At 38.0% G+C, this 19,496-nt stretch overlaps 1 protein-coding gene across 5 annotated transcripts in view; it reads right to left on the bottom strand.

Annotated features, from left to right (window-relative positions):
• The window catches only part of SPIDR (scaffold protein involved in DNA repair), a 194,718-nt gene that overhangs the window by 5,636 nt on the left and 169,586 nt on the right, over positions 1-19,496 (bottom strand). For 2 of the 5 annotated variants that reach the window (XM_015618459.2, XM_015618461.2), the window contains 5 exons: positions 11,945-12,032; positions 9,492-9,635; positions 9,338-9,397; positions 6,114-6,312; positions 4,970-5,122 (listed from right to left, as the gene is read on the bottom strand). In XM_015618459.2, the coding sequence (XP_015473945.1) occupies positions 4,970-5,122; positions 6,114-6,312; positions 9,338-9,397; positions 9,492-9,635; positions 11,945-12,032 (644 nt within the window). Of the gene's footprint in view, positions 1-4,621; positions 4,694-4,969; positions 5,123-6,113; positions 6,313-9,337; positions 9,398-9,491; positions 9,636-11,944; positions 12,033-19,496 lie in introns of those variants that run through there. The other 3 variants (XM_015618462.2, XR_004496080.1, XR_004496079.1) reach the window with 3 other exon arrangements.

Genomic DNA, 19,496 nt, shown 5'->3' with positions numbered 1-19,496 from the left:
CCAACAATGGAGTTATTCTTCATTTACACAGATTTAACAGAGATTAGATCTGGCTCACACTCTTAAGTGTGTGCGTAAGAAGGGAATGCCAAAGATACTTTAGACTAATAAAAAGGGCCTTGCTACATTTGGCAAGAAAAAATATATTCAGAATTTTATGAGAAGCCAATAAACAGTGTATTATATTTTATGGTAACAATATGCTGAAATTACGAGCATTATTTATAGAGAAAAATATTCACCTGTAAGAATGAAATTACACTAAAATAAAACCTCACTAGTGCAACAGAACTACAGACTTAAAAATCCAGCCTCTGTTACGTAAGAATCTCACAGTTCTATACCACATTCAATAGAAGAAAGCCTTGGAGACTATGGAGCGTTTACAGTGTCTGGACTGTAAGACAGGGTGTTAATCCCTTGCTTTTCTGGTTCTCCTGGGACAAGGAGGGAGCTACACTTAAACAACAAAACTGTAATTTTCTTTGGGAATTCAAAGGACAGGGAGTCCGGAGATCTGGAAAGTTGCTTCTCAAATACAACATTTATGACCCAATTTCTAAGTGTACAAGAAAACATCAGGCATTTCTCTGACAGAATAAGATATTCTATTTAACCACTTGGACTCCTAGAGGAATAATTTTGATTCTCCAGTGTTTGTGATAAACTGGGAGTTTCCATGGGTATGTTTCTCTTTGAACGATGTGAATGCTGAATGGACTTAAATCCACTTGGTTTTAAATTGGTGGCTGGTCACCAGTGGTGTTCCCTTAGGCTCAGTATTTGGGCTAGTAGAGTCCTGTTTAATATTTTAATAATCTGGATCAAGTCCACCCTCAGTGTGTTCACAGATGATAGTAAGTAGGGTGGGAGTGTTGATCTGCTGGTGGGCAGGAAGGTTCTGCAGAGGGATCTGGACAGGCTGGATCAGTGGGCTGAGGCCAATGGTGTGAGGTTCAACAAGGCCAAATGTCAGGTCTTGCACTTTGGTCACAACAACTCCAGGCAGCACCACAGGCTGGGGGGAAGAGTGGCTGGAAAGTGCCCCAATGGAAAAGGACCAGAGGATGCTGGTTGACAGTGACTAAACATGAGCCAGAGTGTGCCCAGGTCACCAAAAAGGCCAATGGCATCCTGGCCTGCATCAGCAATAGTGTGGCCAGCAGGATTAAAGAAGGGATCATCACTCTGTACTCAGCACTGGTGAGGCTGCACCTCGAGTCCAGTTCTGGATCCCTCACTCTAAAAAAGACATTGAGGCGCTGGAGCAGGCCCAGAGAAGGGCAATGGAGCTGGGGAAGAGAAGCTGGGGATTTTTAGCCTGGGAAAAAGGAGACTCAGAGGGAACCTCCTTCTCTACAACTTCTCTACAAACAAGGAGTTTGTAACCAGGCAGGAGTAGACCTCTTCTCCCAGGTACCAAGTGACAGCATGAGAGAAAATGGCCTAAAGTTATGCCAAGAGAGGTTTAGCTTTGATATTAGAAAGACTTTTTTCACTGAAAGGGTGGTCAAGCATTTAAACAGCTGCCAGGAAAGTGATGGAGTCCCCAGCCCTGGAGGTATTTAAAAGACATGAAGATGGGACCTGGGACTTGGTTTAGTGGTGGAATTTGCAGGGCTGGGTTAATGGTTTGACTTGATGATCTTAAAGATCCCTTTCAGCCTAAATGACTGTATGATTCTATAATTTTATGATTCTTGTTCATCAAAAAGGTACCAGTTAGTTTGCTGAGTATGTTTCCTTCTTCATCAAAAAATAATTTTAAAACCAAAACAAATCCCCTTTCTCTCTAAGCCTTTTCACTTTCTCCCAGCTGTGTTTTGCAACTGCAAGATGCCACTGCAAGTATATTTGAAGAAAATCAATCAGGATCAAACTGATGAGATTATGTCTAGTGGAGAAGATTATCTTGGTGATAATGTAGAGTTCCCCTGAGAAAACCACCAGACATCACTGAAGTCAGACCAACTCAAAGCAGCAACAGGTGTAGTAATCCAGTGACAGCCTTGTGCACCCTATACACAAAGTGATTTCTCAAGCTTAGGATGCTGAACTGCTGCACATCTTTTTGAAGACTCTAGATTTTGCTTCACATACACAAACTTTTTTCTCACAAAATCCTTTAAATGAAAATGCACATAGCCAAAAAATGATTTTTACCTCTAGTCTATTTTTAAGGGTTGTGGCTGGCACCTTTAAGAAGAGATTGACAATAGGACAAGACCTGGAAAAGCAGATCTGCCACGTGGAATGCCAAGGGGGTTGAAGTTGGTTGAAACAATTAAAACATGGAGGTGTTGTTTCGGACTTTCCTCCCCCACCCAGTCAGTTATCCTGATTAATGGGACAGGAAACACAAAACTTTAATCAAAAAGGGAAACCTAGGTAAACTGACTGACCTCATTTTAGTCCCACTATTAAGCGGAAAACTGAAATTTCCCCACACGCCTGAGTAAAGGCTTAAATATGAAAATAACCAACGTCAAAATTCAATCACTGTTGGTGAGTCATATATTAGGCAAACAGCATTAATCAAATAATATCTCCACATATCATATGTGGTATAGACTATGCAGAATTTGCTCAAAGTATGATTAAGAGAAAAAACTGTTCTGTGCCATATAAACTACCAACATTTAAGTCATCCTGACTGCTACTTTACAGCAAAAAGAGGTTAGAAGTTACCTTGCAATGCATAGTGATAAGAAAATTAACCTATTGACTCTAAGATCACAGGTGAAAACCACAGATTCATCTTGCAATGAAGAATAAACTTTTCATTAGAAAGCAACCACACGTTTTCACTCATCTGTTGAAGAGTAACACACTCCATTATCCCAGAGCTGGTATGACTGAACTTCCCTGAAACAAGAATTTCTGACAAACCCATTCCATCTGCTTGGACAGGAATATTTTCTATTTTGATGGGGAAGGAACCTCTGAAGAACATTCAGTCCAGAGCTGTACCAAGGTGCTCAGGGCCGAGCTTTAAGTGGGAGCTTGGACTGGCAGAACTTCAGATGTTCCTTCCAAATGAGCAGGAGGGCACACTCCTTAAAGAAGTGCTAGACAAAGCCTTTGCAGCCTCTTTGCTAGGTGGGAGAATGCCACTGTGCAACACACATGGTGACCAAAAGTACAAGAAATGGGAGGATACACAAAGTAAAAGAATGAATGAGGTAATAACTGCTTCTCATTGAAAGCCAGACCAACAACCCTCTGACTTAGGAGATCAGAGAGTGACTGAATTTTAGAGACGATACACCTCCCTCCATGTGTTACTCAAACAAAAATTTATTCTCCCACCAACAAAGTAGGGTCAATGCAAATTAGTTTCATTAGTTCAGGAAAAAGATGTGTACTGACTAATTGAAGCCCAAAACCATGGATATATTTCTTGAATGCTATTAAATTATTTCAGTACACACAAAAGCGAGAGTTTTCATCTATACATTGCAGCAACATAAGTATAAAGATTTATTTTGTATTCTATGTTGCTATTCAGGTGTGGGAACATACTGATAACAGCCACCCTGCACAAACTCCAGATTAAACAAGACAAGGTTGTAAGATTAATTTCTCCTTTTGTCATTCTTCTATCTGTAATACAGGACAGGCAAAGCATGACATCTCCCATGTGTGTAAAGTAAGTACTTGTTTACACAACAGATCACAAAGGCGTACTTTCTTTGCTCTACTGGAAAAAAAAAGGACAGAGATGTTTCCTTTATCCTATTATAAACACTGTCAGCAAGAAAAAAGAAGACAGACACTTCTCATGAGCACAAAATTAACAGCAGAGAAGTGACAATTAGTGGCAATTCTTAACATAACTACTGGAGAGGTTAAAAAAAAAAGTCAAAAAGCATTTCACATCCAGTGACAGAAATATCTTTCAAGTAGCTGTATCAATGCAAGATGTACATAACAACCAAGGCTTTGAGTGAAATGCCTCTAGTTGTGCATGGTTTTCATTATGCACTGTTCAACATTTATCACTGCAAGGTGCTTAGTAATTAATCACAAAGACATTGCTAAGTTGTGGCTCTACCATAGCAGCAGGTATGTTTAGTAAAGGCTTTGCTTGGTTTCAAACTGTGTTCTCAGACTGTCATATTATAGCTGAATAATTAATTAAAAACCCATAATTTCTTGTAATTTTAAAGTTAATTTCAAATGCTCCAGTGAATACTTGAAGGTGTAAATGCAAAAGTGTATCAAGAACTTTCAGCAAGGGCTACAGGAATAATACAAGTTAAATTAAGGAAGGAAATAGCCTTGAAGAGTTGTTGGGCTTTTAAGGACTATTTCTTATAGGCACTGTACCACTGGGAGGTTTAAGAAGCTGTCTGGATAAAGCATTAGAAAATACACAGTAGAGAAAATTTCTGCATGATTTGGAAGCACTAGAAAATCTGTAGTAAGAAATGTTTCTGCATGGTTAGTGGTAAGACCAAGATATTAGACAAAGCTATGATCCAAAATGGTTGGTGAGCAAATACTGGCCACATTATGCTAAATTACTATGGTAAAATAATAAAAAATAAATACTGCAGCAAAGCTCCAGGGAAATCAGTCACTAACCCCTGCCATTCAAGATCTGGGTAACATATCTTACCCATCTGCCCAAAAAGTATTGGTATAACTCATTGTTGCCAACATCAACAAGGCTGGTGTGAACAGAAGGCTCCTGAAAGAAGACAGTGAAGGAAGGAATATAATGAAACAGATTGTGCATTAAACATTTATTCTGGGGTATGAATGAGTGGGAGCAGAGCTTGGCCAGCAAAAGGCAAACAGAGCCCACAAAGAAGCATAAAATCTTAAATATCCTAGTGACCCACAGCAATGCCATGTTTTTTTTATCCCTCCACGCTGTTTGTGCAAGAAATCAATATAAAGACACAAAAGATTAAAGTGAGCACAAATAATTAACCGCATTCATTTCAGGCAAGGCCATACAAACCTCTCAGAGCACAAATGGAGTTGGCCTGTGTTGTAGAATCCAGCTCATCGAGTCTGACAGGGCCAGTCAGCTCACTGAGGTCAGCACCGGCAGCCGAGCACAAAAGAGGCTTTTGTAATAAGAGAACAGTACGTTCAACACAAATAATCCTACCTGCCAAAAAAGACATTTCAACTCAGTACAGTAACAAGGAAAAAGGTGACCACGTTAATTGTCACGGCCAATAAAGACAACAATCTCTGCCAGCTACCAAACAGATGAATAGACTCCATCAGGTTTTCTCAATGACAAAATATTTTGCTTTCAGAGATACATGCACCATGCTCTTGTTACACTTTGCAACTCCCAGGGGGAAAAAGAAATCTGAATTTGAAGAAGAAGGAATTTAAAATTTGAACATGCCAGAAGAGAGTCAGATGCCACCCAGACTGCACCACATCTCACTGTCTTGGTAATATGTTTGGGCACCCCTTCAGGTGGTCCTACTTTGCTTCAAAGATTACAAAGAGTACGTGCATGAAATGCTTTATTCTCCAGAGCAGAGATTTTTGCTTCAGGACACACAGCCTTTTGCACAGCTTTGTACCTCCAGTTCACTTACATTCTGGAACTGACTGAAGGTGTGAGATGTGAACTTGCCCTGCAGTCACCATACAGAACCAAACCTGAACCTCAAAAGAGTGACTAAAAATGAAAGCAAAGTGAACAACCATAATGTCATGATCTGTATGGGAGTGAAGGCTCACAGCTAAGATGGTTTAGGAGAGCATGTAAAATTTCTCTATCTAAGGATATGCAAATTTCTTAGTATTTTTGAGCCTTCTGTCAGCTCATAAATTTGATTGACACTGGTCATCAGATTCAACAGTCATCAGGGAAGACTGACAATAATAATGGTGAACATACAACAACATCACAGAATTCTTCCTTCACTTTTGAGATCAAGCCAAAAATACAGAAAAAGAAACCTTGCAAGAAAGCTCAAACTGCAATCCCTTTCAAATTCCTCATCCCAGACTTGCAAAGTCTCATCTTCATCCGATAATGAAAGTGACCTCTCTGTAGGTCACATATTGCGGTGTCAGAGATAAGGGTGCTGTTTCTGTGGGACTCCAACTGCTTCCAAACCACGTGCAAAGCTTACCATTTCCCCACAGAGCATCCTTGAAGAAGACAGGTCGAGAGCCAGCACTGAGGGCTTCTATGATTTCCGTACTGAGAACACAGGATGCAGTGACCGACACAGCCACGACTTTTGGAATCCCATGAACCACATTTTGCAATGCGGAGTCAGTTACAAACAGCAACATTTCTCTTTGATCTATAGGAACACTGTGTTTTGTCTGTGATTAGAAAAAAAAAAAAAAAAAAAAAAAAAGATACAAATTTGGAATGCAATGTTTCCATCATGCTTTATCATAATTTTCTTGGCCTGTACATGGGATTTGGAAGTATAATTTCTAAAAAAATATCTATTATATATTTATACTATATATATGGTGTACATAAAAAGATAATTGGATGGTTTTATTAAGACTTATATAATTTTTGTCTTAAAGAAAAATGAGGAAAGACCATTTCTACTACTAATATTATTCCTCTGTGGGCGCATTTTCTAGGTACTGTTATCAGATTTCCAAGCATAACCAAGTTGCAAAGTGTAGCTTTTCTTTTCAGTTGAACAAATATCCCAAAATATTCTAATGATGCACAAAGCTAAGGAAGTAAATAATTCCTAAGTAAGAGATATATGAACCTGCTATGACAGTGTAAGTTTTCTGCCCCAGACAGGTACAAAAATATCATATCCAAGTATATTTCGTATTTACCAGTGCAAGGAACTTGCAAATTTTTAGATTATAGGATTTTAAAATATCTAAGATTAAATAACTTTATTAATTTAAAATGGTTTTGTTACTCTTTTTAATTAGTCAGCTGATCAAAAATTAATGTTTAAAATATTTAACTGAAAATTAAATACTATAATGCCTGGAAAGACATGTAGCTTTATTATTCTCAGAGCTTCAGGTTTGTAGCAGAAGGTAACGCAACAAAACCCCCAGTATTTTGTCTTTAGTTGAATTCTAACTTTGAAACCATCAGCCACACTAAACCTGGCTTTCTGTTCATGCTCACACTCTCAGAGCAAATGAGGTAATTATAAATAGTGACTGGAAAAATTCACATTTCAGATATCACAGTTATGCCTTCATACAGCATATGCTGCCTATTGAACTGATGTTGTTGTTTTGCCTAGTAACTACATACATTTGGGCACCTCCTCTGCATGCATAACATTAGGACAGCTTCAAAGAAAGAATTTTTACATCTGACCCTTGGGAATTACTAACACATTAAAAGCTGTCTTTCAGGAAAATCATCCAAAAAGTAAATAATAATAATAGCAAAATCACAAGTTAGTATAAAATCATCATCTTGCTATGTGTGACAATTTGTTCTGAACAGAGAGGACACAACAGACAAATAGCAGCAGGATTGAGTTATAAGGACAGCTCCTTAACCACAGATGGAATATATTTCCTCCTATTCCTTCTGAACCACAGTTTGGATTCTGACTAATAAAAAAAGCATATTTCCATTCCTCCTTCACACAAATTAAGTCATATTAATTAAAGTACTTAATACTGTAGCAACAGAGAGTAAATACTACTTTTTAAGGTGCATCTGAATTAGCTCACATAGCAGATTATGTAACAATAAATCTGAAAAACAAACCAAATCATTGTCCCTTCCTCACTTATTACAGCTTGGTGATTTTGCATGTGAGGGGTACATCCTTGTGGCAAAGCAGCTACAGAAAACAAGCTGCTGCTCGTGATCTTCTGGGAGGACAAGGTAAATGATATACTAGCAGCAGGTAAATACCTTTACATTCCTAGAACAGTTATCCATAAAGTTAAACACAAGAAGAATATCTTCTATTGATTTTCCATCATTACTTTCAAAAAGTTATGAGCACTCATGTTGTTCACTCATAAAAATTTAGTGCTTACTGTTCAGCAAGGGAATAGCCATTAAAAAAACAACTAATAAACCTCCTAGGAGCAAGAAAAAAAAACATAGACCTTTTTTTCTGCTACTCAATATTCCATTCTTCAAAATCACATCTGCTCCTGCATGCTTCATCTTTTCTCTAATGCAGTGATGAAGTGCTTTTACTCAAGAATACTGATAACCCACATCAGAATTTCATATGTAGACATTCCTGAATTCAAAAATGCTTGGCTAGGATGCCCCTAGTCTTCAATTTTATTTCACTTTTCAGTAGAAGTGGTTTCTTGGAAATAGGAATTTACACAAGTATGTGTCCATCTTTCTGCTGGCACACTAAGATCCCATCCAGCTAGCCCTAATTGCATGTTTGCAAATGCTCTGTTACATTCTCAACTAGCATGGAGAAAACACATGAGATACCCCTCATCTCAGTAGTTAAAAGTACTCCCTGCCTAAAAGTTAAATCATAATTCATTGGCTTTTGAAGCAAAAGGGCAAGACCTAAATTAAATTTATGTCTCAAACTTGTGGGAAGCATCTCCAGCTATTTTGCTGGCCGTTCTGGAATTTCTTTGTCTTTGGTTCATATGCTTTGATTCACACTTTGTTTCTTGTGGAGCTGATGGACAATTGCAAATTATTCTCTGCTAGAATTCAGTGCTGGCTGTACTGAGGATCCAGTCGCCAGGAAAAAATAAATAAATCAGCAACAAAAAAAATCCCTTAACTACTAAGGGAGCTAGCAACATTTTGAAAGAACATTGTAGCATCATTCAGAAACAAACAAAATATAATTGTAAGCTTTCCGGCACAGTATGGATGGCAGATGTATTTACCTAAGAGTTTTACTCCTTTTACTCCTCCCTTTTACTACTTACTGGACCATAAAAGCCACATTTGCCTGAGGGGCTTCTATGGAAGTCAATGAAAATCACCCACACAATTGCATGAAAAGAGAAAAAATGTATTTTTATATAACCATCATCTGTTCCACTCTATCCCCCAACACCCAACACTAGGAGCTTCTTGCTCCTAGTCATTCACTCATTCAGCTATAAATTAATTTAATAATTACAATAAACTTCCTGTGAGCTCCCTTTCCAGAGTGCCATATTATTCCTGGTTAGATAGCAATTTATTCAGGAATAATTAGCTTTCTAGACTGAATGGCATTGAAACCGGCGATGCAGTTCGTTTCACCTCAGACAAGTGTTTTAGACATGGTGATAATTCTGCCCACACAACTCTTGAAGATAATCCTGGCATTGGGGTTACCCCTAAACAAGATGAATCTTCTTCACATAAACATGATGCTGATCTTATGTTGAATTAATTGCTAAATAAAAAGATTACCTGCAGCCTTTGATAGAGCACTCGGGCCCAGAAGCTACACCTCTCGGTACAACCATCAATCTGAAAACAGCACAAAAATAGGCAGTGAGACATCTGTGATACCAGAAATCCAGTGGTAAAAAGTATTTGTTATCTGATTTGTAAAGCAGATTACCCGAAGAATTTCCTTTAGACCATGAACAGCTGGTGGCTGGTACAAATTAGAAATCTGTTCTTCCTCATCCACTTCCACATGTATTTCACCAGACTGAACAGTAAGAATGTAACAGAAGCTGGGAGGAGGAAGATTAGTTGTCATCTATTAAAAAATAAGAAAAAGAAATGTGACCATAAAAAAGGCACTTTAATTTAGCCAGTCAAGTTTTACAATAATAGGCAAAATGAACAAAACAATTTACATTTTAAGATGGATGGGGAAACAAAATTATATAGTTAATAACAAGGACTCTGAAGTAGAAGTTGAGTTAATAAACCAACAATCACAACTTATAAGTGAAATCAGATTGTGTGCATCATTCTTTCCATAATCTAACATTGATCCTCATCACAAAAACGACTCATAACTTGGCACACCTGGCAAACACACAGTGACTACTTCAAGGTGCTTTTTGTTGTTTTGCATATTTTTATTACGTGGTGGGAGTGCATTGATTAGGGTTGGCTTGTTGTTTTTTTAAATCCATTGCTTTTCTGAGATTTGGGGACTTTTGCATGTGGGTGGGTTTTTATGATAGTAAACAGCTGCCGAACATTTAAAGCTGCCAAATTAAATCCAGGACAGCACAAGGAGATAATGAAGAACAGGAATGCAAGAACTGCAAGAACTGCTTTCTTTGTGGTATGCCAGATTTTTCTTTTCCCCTTAAAAAGTACCATGACGTAACAACTTTATCAATCACCACTTAGAGAGGTCCCAAGCTGGAAAGACTTCTCAGAAAAGAAAAGACAATGCTAGAAGATAATTTTTATTGCAAATATGCTAAAACACTCTTTTAGCAACGTTTGTTGTTAATAAAACATTTAATTTTATTAAAGAAATATGAATATATTAAAGGCAGTTGCCCACCCATTAAAAAGAATCTGCTTAAACAAAAGCAAAGGAAGATGATACCCAAACTCTGTTTGCCCCTGACAGCATTAAAAAAGGTATTTGAATGCGTATACGGCTCAAAATAAATCAGTTCCACAGATCACTTCCCAACAACATTATCTTCATGTTGGCAATTTTATGTACCAATGTATAAAACTGCTTCCATAGAACTGTGCATAAAACTATACTGCTTGTATCAAGAAAAACGCATCTCAATTGAAAGAACTCCACCCAGCCGAAAATGTGGAGCATCAGAATGCAAGCTGTGGTTATTTGTGAAATTAAACCCATGGCAGAAGTGAAAATTACATGATTATGGCAAGTTTCCTCCATTTTTAGATTGCTAATAAAACAGAAAAAATTAAGAAATAACAAGAGCCATTACAACACTAAATGACTTTTAAGAGCTTTGCCTCAGCCATAGATATTCCCATTCTGTTACCCACAGTATTTTAATGCATAAACCCATCCATTCCTCTGAGACTTCCACGATATTTTGATGAAAGGGAGAGTCAAAGAGAGCACAGCTATTTCACTCAGTTTCAGTCTCAATTTTATTTTTAACTGAGCTTTCTGTTGTTAAATATAAACCCCTGGTCAATGCAAAGAACACTCTATATTGCAGAGGAAAGATTCCTGGACTTTAGAAATAACTAGTAATATCCATCTTCAATATTCCCTGGTTTTGAAACTTGATTCTTTTCAGCTCTCTCTTTTTTTTTCTTTTTTTTTTCTTTTTTCCCATATTGACTCCTTTGGCCTAAAACAGATTTTTAATACCACTAACTTATTCCCAAAGAACAGCCTATACAAGAACATCAAGAAAAGCCAAGCACTTGGCTACCCAGAAGCTTCTCAAATGGTCTAGTATTATCAAAATTATTTGATGTGACAGAGCACTTTTTCAAAGACAAAAGCTAATTGAAGCAAAATTACAGATGTGATTTCAGCTTTGCAAATATATAGTAACATACTTCAAATCCATTTCTATACTTTCCCACCTCCTAAAATCACATGCATTAATCTTTAGTAATTACTTTTATGTTCATCCTTCTGACCTCACATGAAACAAGTCAAAGTCATTCTAACTAGTAAGAGACTTGATTCCAGCAGTCACTCTGTCTTCACAGAAGTTAATCTTCAAAAAAGTGCTTTCAAACCTAAGGCTGAAAAGTGCTTTTAAAGAATGAGCTAACATCCTTGTATATTGATTTCTCAGCAGGCTCCATGACACCTAGTATCTCTTTACTCCTGCAAGAACAGAGGAAGAAGTTGTCTGGACATCTTATCATTCTAGCAATAGAATATTAATAAGGGGCTAACTGCACAATTTTGGAAAGATGCTGCTGATCCAGAGGGCTTCAGGTTAGTCTGGGAGGTTGTCAGAATCAGTAAAACAAAACTTGGTAGGTAAAAAGCGGGAGAGAGTCTTGATTCCCAAAGTAAACATGATTATATCACCACCAAAAATACTGGTTGTGAGTGAAAAAATTCATATTCATAATAATAAAACTTACCATTCCAGAGTCTTGACTTTGTCCGGGAACTTTTACAGGCACTGCTGGAGGCCACAGACTGTCTATCAGACTAAACAGTCCTAATGCCCTTCAAAGAGACCAATAAAATCAGGTTTAAAATGTTTTCCAGTGTTACACATTATATTAAAAAGATTCATTAAGAAATGTAATCTAAACCACTGCATGATTATGAAAACAATTTAAAATCATATTTGTTTTCTGGAAGCTGGTTTTGATTTGGTCTCGTTAAATCTCCATCGCTTCTGCTGCCGGGTGGAGAGGGAGGGAAGGGATGTATCACATCCAGTGACAAGCAAGTCATGTTTAATCCTTTGCCACAAACAGCTTGCAACATGATAGAATTCAGGGGAACTGGGGTAAATGGCAGCTTGGGAAGGACACAGATACCAGCACAACTACTTTTAAAAAGGAGCTTTTAACTATTTGACTATTAAAAAGTTTTGCTTCTAACATCTTCATTTCTAGTGGGTGTATTTTTGAGGGGTGCTGTGTGTTTGTGCTTTTTGCTGGATTTTTTGTTGTTGTTGACAGCTGATTGTAACTGCTTTCAGGAAAGTCAGCAATTATCAGATACAGAGAAACAGCAGGCATGATTTTGTTAAGTACCTGTGCGGAGAACGACCTCCTTCCTACACAGCTGCTCACTCAGTTATGCTTTGTATTTATTAACTTTGAAAGTTTCACACTTTTGATTTAAAAAACAAACATAAATTTAACAGCCTATTACATTCAGGTAAGATGTTGACCACTCTTTAGCAAACCAAGCTGTACTTTGCATAGTTCAGTGGCTGCCTTGTGAGTTGATGGAGCATCTTTGCTGGACAGGCAGAAGTAGCTGAGGGAGGGAAAACAGCTACAGATAACTAACTTGAAGAGACATGCATTTTTGAGTTAAAGCTCTGAGTTATCTTGTCCCAGTTCTGTGTTCTGTGCAGTTAAAGCACAGAGATCTGGGTTTTAACCCCCCACTGCCTCCAAGTTGTCTGTCCCTCCAATTAAGAAAACCACTATTTCTGAAACAACTCTAAAAAATGAAGTCCAAAACTTGTTAAAAGTAATATTAGCTTCTAAACCAAACTGTTTAGAAGGAAACCACATACCCTGTTTACAGGGCTGAAGCACGTTGCAATATGCTGCTTCTCTTCAAGGGGTCATGGAAACTTTCCTTTTAAAGTTCTGCTTTTAGCTCACTTCTGCTTAAGCTTATTTATTTCTGCATTTCCTTAGTCCTTCTCTGGATCCTTAGACTTTGGGTGTCTACAGTGAGCTTCTCAGCATGCTTTTTCACTGCCTGTGATTCAGTGTTAATAGTGATGCCTTTGGACCAGCTCTGCAAGAAATTTTGTGGCTGAGGAGATCTTGGGGAATACAACTCGAGGTTCACAACTCAGGTAACAAGCTGGCAGACTAGAAAGACATTGTTGCTACCTGTAGTTGTGTTCTCCACATGAATGAACAGACTAGAGACACAAAAGTGATGCTCTTTTACAGAAAGGGACCCTCTGACTTACAAAGCATCATCTCCAAGTCTGTAAAAGGAGACAGACTGGGATAGCTTTGTTGTTTGGAGGCTTTTTTTAATTTTAATTTGGGTTTTTTTGGTTTGTGTTCTGTTTTTTAACAGTGATGACACTACAACACACAAAGCAATATTCCCTAGGTACTAAAGATACTTTACAGCAAACTGACCACTTCTTGAATCTTTGACTGGGGCAGGATTTTCTGGTTTGTGTTGTACAGAATGATATCTGACACCAGGAAGGCCAATGCCCAGAGGAACTTACTGGTCTTGCTAGCTGGGAGATGAAAAAGGAGAGCTACAAAACGAGAGCAGAGCCTCCTGTAGAACTCCAGCAGTTACATAAGTGACCTTCCTCACACAACCCACGGCACAAGGTCGGAGCACAGATACAAATGTACCACAAACTGTGCACAGAGACTGCACATTTATCAACTTAGAGCCACTAAGGCATGCTGTTTATTGCATGTTCATTGATCCCTCATATGCATTTTTAAGTGTTTACAAAGGACATGAAGTTGTCCGTTCCCCTTTAGCCCACTTCTAACTTGTTATTCTGTGTCACAATATCTGAGACATGTGGTACATTTCCTTCTATTCTTTGTGCCCTTTTGGAGAAGGCCATCTACTGCTTGAACTAAGAGCACTTAATTAATAGTAAATGACAGTATTTGTTTGCAAGCAGGCAGAGGATCAGTGCTGTGTGGGGTAAATCTCCTGAACATCTTGGCCCCATCAGTTCTCAGACACCAGTCAGGCCAAGGGCAGAGACAAACCAAAGGATTAGCAAGTTCCAAATCACATCCTGCTGTGATCCTTGTTTATGAGCTGGGATGTTGTCTCCTGGAGCTCTCACTCCATCAGTCAGTGTCCCTGCTGGGGAGCTCCCTCGTTGCTCCATCCACTTATACACCTCCAGAAAAGATAACTCTCTCTTTACACTTAGGGGCTTCTACTTAGCAGTAGGGAGAATGAAGTGGGGGCACTGCCAGTGGAGAAATGACAAAGACATTGTGTCCTCCTCTGTAGAAGATCATTATCCTCACAGAAAGAATAAAATTAATTCCCTTCACTGGCCAAGTAACACTCAAACTCCAGTTCAATCTGATTTGAACAATGGGTGCAGTTTATTCAATATGTGTAGCCTTCTTCAGCTATAGAGTCAGGACAAGAGATGAACAGCTGGCTCTGTGCTACAGTGAAGAGGCATGGTTAACTCCCATGTGAATATGGAGCCTCTCTGGATACACAAGACAAAATAAAAATGTTAAAATTTTGCTCTATGAGTGTAATTACTAGGTACTTTGAAAAAAAAAAATTGATCACAAAAGGACAGACTTCTAAGAAAGGAAAAGCAGAATAAGAAGTGAGAAGAAACAAGTTCAAGGATCAAAAAGAAAAACGAACATGTAAAGTATTTTGAATAACTATTTTTTTTTCTTTTATGTCAGAGACTAGGGTTCTATTGTAGTACACTATAACTTTGAAAAAGAAGACTGAATGTATAGCAGGAGAAAGAAAAAAAATCTATGAGATTCTAAATGACAGACTCTCTACTTTCCATTCCAGGCTCAACTCTGTGTTTGGTAAAACAAATTCTGTTCCATTCCAAATATGTATATTTCCACTGTTTAACACCAACACAATAAGACTACCAGTAACTCCAATGGAGTGTTACAGTAAAGATTTCCACATAAATTTGGATTTATGACAGGTAGGTATGCCTCTCTTCTACAAACCCACATCTTCAAGCTTTGCTTATGTATAATGAGATTTTATATATGTGTGTATACATACATATAATAAGCAAAATTTTGGTGTCCTTCATTATTTTTATTATGCAATGTCTTCAAAAGACATCTGTCTTAACGTTTCCTTGCAAAACTTCAGTATATCTTTCTCTGTATTCATAAATGCAAACTGCCTGCTGTGTATCCAGACATCAGGCAGAGATTTTTAAAGATATAACACTGTCAAACAGGCTAAATACATGACTGATCAACCAGTACTTACACTATCAGGACATTTCTGATCCTGTGGAAATTCCACTTATTTCGTACTACAAGCTGTGTTTCAAAAGTCAAACAACTCTGATTTTTCAAAACTGCAATTCACTGATTCTGACCTGGCAACTTATTTCATAACCTACTAAGAAGATTTTGTTTATTTCTCTCAAAAGCATGGAGTTTCAGCTACAGTTCTGGTCCAAGAACGTTGTGTGTGCCATGCCTGATCCAACTTTTAACATACGGCTTACAGTTTGGGGGATTTTTCAACTTTAATAATCATAACAGGCTCAGGGGAAAATTACTAGAGGGAGAAAATACCAGCAATATCAGAGAAAAGAAGGCACACAAACAGGGAAAAAATGTGTAAGGTTTACAGCAAGGAACAGAAAGATGCTAGGATTCTCTTCCAACATCTTCCACAGATTTGCTCTGAGGACTCGGGACTTGGAACTTCTCTGCTTCCTCCTCTCCTACTTCTTAAACTTGCTGTCTAAACCAAAACAGTTTTCTTTGGCAACGTCAGTCTCAATTATTAAGAACTCAAAAATAAAGCAATTCCTAGCCCTCTGTGCAAAACTAAGAAATTCCTTAATAATCACCTAGACTGCACAAGCTTCAGCTGTCAAGGGACAAGCAATCCAAATACAAAGCTGACACTGTAGGCTCTCTCTCTCCCTCCCTTTAACTGACCTACTAAGATCTTGCAGTGTACAAACTATGCAACACCACATTTTCTTAGTCTTGAGTAATAAAAGCAACAAAATCACAAAGTAAAAATCTGAGCCTACTCAACCAGCATCTTTGTCAAAATACAAACAGGGAGGAAGGGCTGCTGAGCTTTTTCTCCGCCCAGGTTTTATTTAGTTATATGGAATTATATAGTTGAATGATTTAAATAGTTTAGTAATTCAATTTTTTATAGTATATTAGAAATTTCACATACTACACTAAACCACTGAGATTATACTATAGAATTACTTTTGATTCAATATGGATATGCCTATGTTATTCTCCAATGCTGATTACTAAATAGATTAATGACACAAGCCCTAAGATACAATCAGCAGTCCATGTTTATTAAAGAATAGAAAATTCAGGAAATAAAAAACTTCATTTCTGATATAAAAGCAGCCATAGAAATTAATATAAAAATAATGCAAGTATTCAAAACTTCAATGTGATTATTGTAATTATGCTTTAAATGACACTCAGCTTTTAACCACAGAAATTACTGAGGTGTTTCAGGACCTCAGAACCCAGAGGCGTGGGTGGATCTTTTAGATGGCAGTCTTTTTGGAGGAGGGAAAACCAAAGGAAGGAAGTTATGACCTCCTTGCTCTGCAGAGAGTTCTTACTATTACATTTCCTGTTAATGTCCAGCAGTTGAAACACTTACTTGTGCAGCAGTTAGCAGCAGTCTTCTCTTCTGAGGACAAAACAAAATGCAGAGAAAGTATACAGTGAAGAAAAGGGGAAAAAATGAGAGAAATTGAGGGCAGAGAAGTATGTGACTCAAATGGAAAAAAAAATAGAAAAGAATGAAAACCCTCAAGCACAACAGTGACCACTATACACATACAGGGAGATTTCATATTTCAGTGCCTAACATTTGAAAGTTTAAAATAACAAACAATAGAAGCCAACTTGAAAATGTAGAAGTTTATCAGAAAAACATAACACTGGTTGATGAACTCAATATTCAGAGCCTGTTTATTGTAGAGGAAAACCCAACAGATAGTACAGCCTGCCATGAATTAAATATTGGCTCAAAAGCCAAAGCTTATGAGTTGATGTATCCTTCATAGTGTTTTAGCCTATCCAACACAAGTGTGGATTTTAGTACTCTACATGCAGCAGTTGCCTCCTCTTTTGAAGATTATTAACCACGTTTTCAATTTAGGGACAAAATTTTTACTGACTCCCTGTGTTCTTCCTGCCCCCTCCATTTTTAAATTGCTGTCATCTTTCTGCTCCGCTGCAGAGAAACTCTTCATGTTTCTAACATATAAGAAAGCATAAAAAGAAGCAGGTACATCTGCTATACTTAGCAGTAAAACAACTCAATGGTAGGAAAATCAGGTGAAAAGCCCAAATTGTCAAAATCAAATTATTATTCTGTCTGGAATTCCAGGTAGGGCTAAAAAAAAAAAAAAAAAAAAAAAAAAAAAATCAGTATTTTTTGTTGATAAAGCCAGATCTCTAACTCCAAAGATTATTTCAGATCATTGAAATTAATTTCTGGTAGGAAGCAGGAACCATGACAATTTCTAGGTTATTTACTCCTGAAGCATTTTAGTAAGTGCTCAGCTCCTGCATCTAATTGCATTCATTTAGTTCCTGGTTATACCTGACATACCTGAACCATGCCTAGGACCTATTAAAAGAGGGGGCTTGCATGTGCTGCAGCTGTATTCTTAACCAGCATTCCTGCCTCTAGCAGCACACCCCGAAAATCTCACTTCCTCTTCCTCAAGGGGCTGAATTTAACACATGAGGCAGTGGGAGGGTGAGGGTGAGAACCAGAGCCTCTAAGGAGACAACACCACCAGCAGCCTTTCAGTTAATATTTTTCAGTACCTCTGTACTTTTTTTCTTTTTTTTTGCTGATACCAAGCATGAAGTCCAGGGAATAGTTGCAGGAAAGGTTACGTGACAAGTATGAATGAGAGGGTGAAGAGAAAAGCTGTCAGGAAACAGATACTGAACCACACAAGTTCAGTCAGTTGCCACACTACTGCTTCCTACTTTACCCAACAGGCTCACAGAGTAGAAGAACTGCTGGAAATCAGGCACTGAACAAGCCATGGCAACTCTGCCATGACTCAGCCATGTCCTTTTGTCTTACAGGATTGCTAGGAACTGGACTGCAAACACCACTTCCTTTACTGGACTGCAAAGTAGGGAAGGGTTTCTTGCAGGGATGGTTATGGGGAGTATGCTTTATGTGGCTCTGAAAACCACCTCAGTTAGTAACAGACCTTCAAACGACCTACATGAGACCCTACTACTTGTCAAAACCAATGTTTTGACATTGTTTGTAATGTTGAAAACCAATATTCAACATTAAAAGTGTTTCTCTCAATGTAAGGTTACCGTCATTCCAATTTTTCACAGAGCTGATTGTTGTCAAGACAGGACATGGTTGTGTAAGTTCTTATCCCACTTTTCTCTTGGAACACAAGTGTTTTCTTATCAGAGAAGAAATGTGTTTAGTTTCTTTAGCACTCCTTAACAGTACAGGTCCGTTCCAAAGATCAAGTAACGTGTTCAGCAGGGTTTTCCCTTGGGTGTAAAATACCCTTTATCGTAGGCTAAGAGGTTTTTCGCCCTTGGAATGAAACTTCAGCTTACAACAGCGGTTTTAAAATTGCATTTACCATAATGATGTCAAATAGTACTCTGAATTGAGTATTTGATGATGATGATTGATGACAGTCTGTAAAATTTTTTGAACAATAACAGTGGTCCATTGATGCAAAATGCTTGAGAACCTCTTGTATCTATTAGCAAATCTCCTGTGTCTCACAGAGGTACTGAGGAAGCATTCTGTCCCTGATTACAGTCCATGTGACTGTGGGACAACATGAACATATGGGCTCTTATTAGCCATTCCTGGCTTTCTCCAGATCACGTGCTTCACAGGCACACACAAAAAAAGTCATTACTTTTCCCTCATACAGCCTACATTTTCTTCCCTTTTATCCACTTTAAAAGCCACTGTCAGACTCCAGGAAACAAGAAGTTTCAAAGCCATCTCCCTTCAAAAAGTAATTGGTGCTCTCCAAAAAAAAAACAAAAAAAAAAAAAAAGAAAAAAGGAAAACAACCAAAACCGGCAGCAGTCTCTCTTGCAGGGCAGACCACATAGTTCTTACTCACTCATGTGCTGCAAGCCAAGGTTGGGCACTCACAGGCATAACCCATCATGTGCTTAGATACACCAGTGGCTCTGGAAATCCATTTATCCAGTGGCAATGAGTTCTACAGCTTAATTATGCTCTCTG

Source organism: Parus major, chromosome 2 (assembly GCF_001522545.3).
Source record: "Parus major isolate Abel chromosome 2, Parus_major1.1, whole genome shotgun sequence".
In the NCBI taxonomy this organism is placed as follows: domain Eukaryota; kingdom Metazoa; phylum Chordata; class Aves; order Passeriformes; family Paridae; genus Parus; species Parus major.
This window is presented reverse-complemented; position numbering and strand designations above follow the sequence as displayed.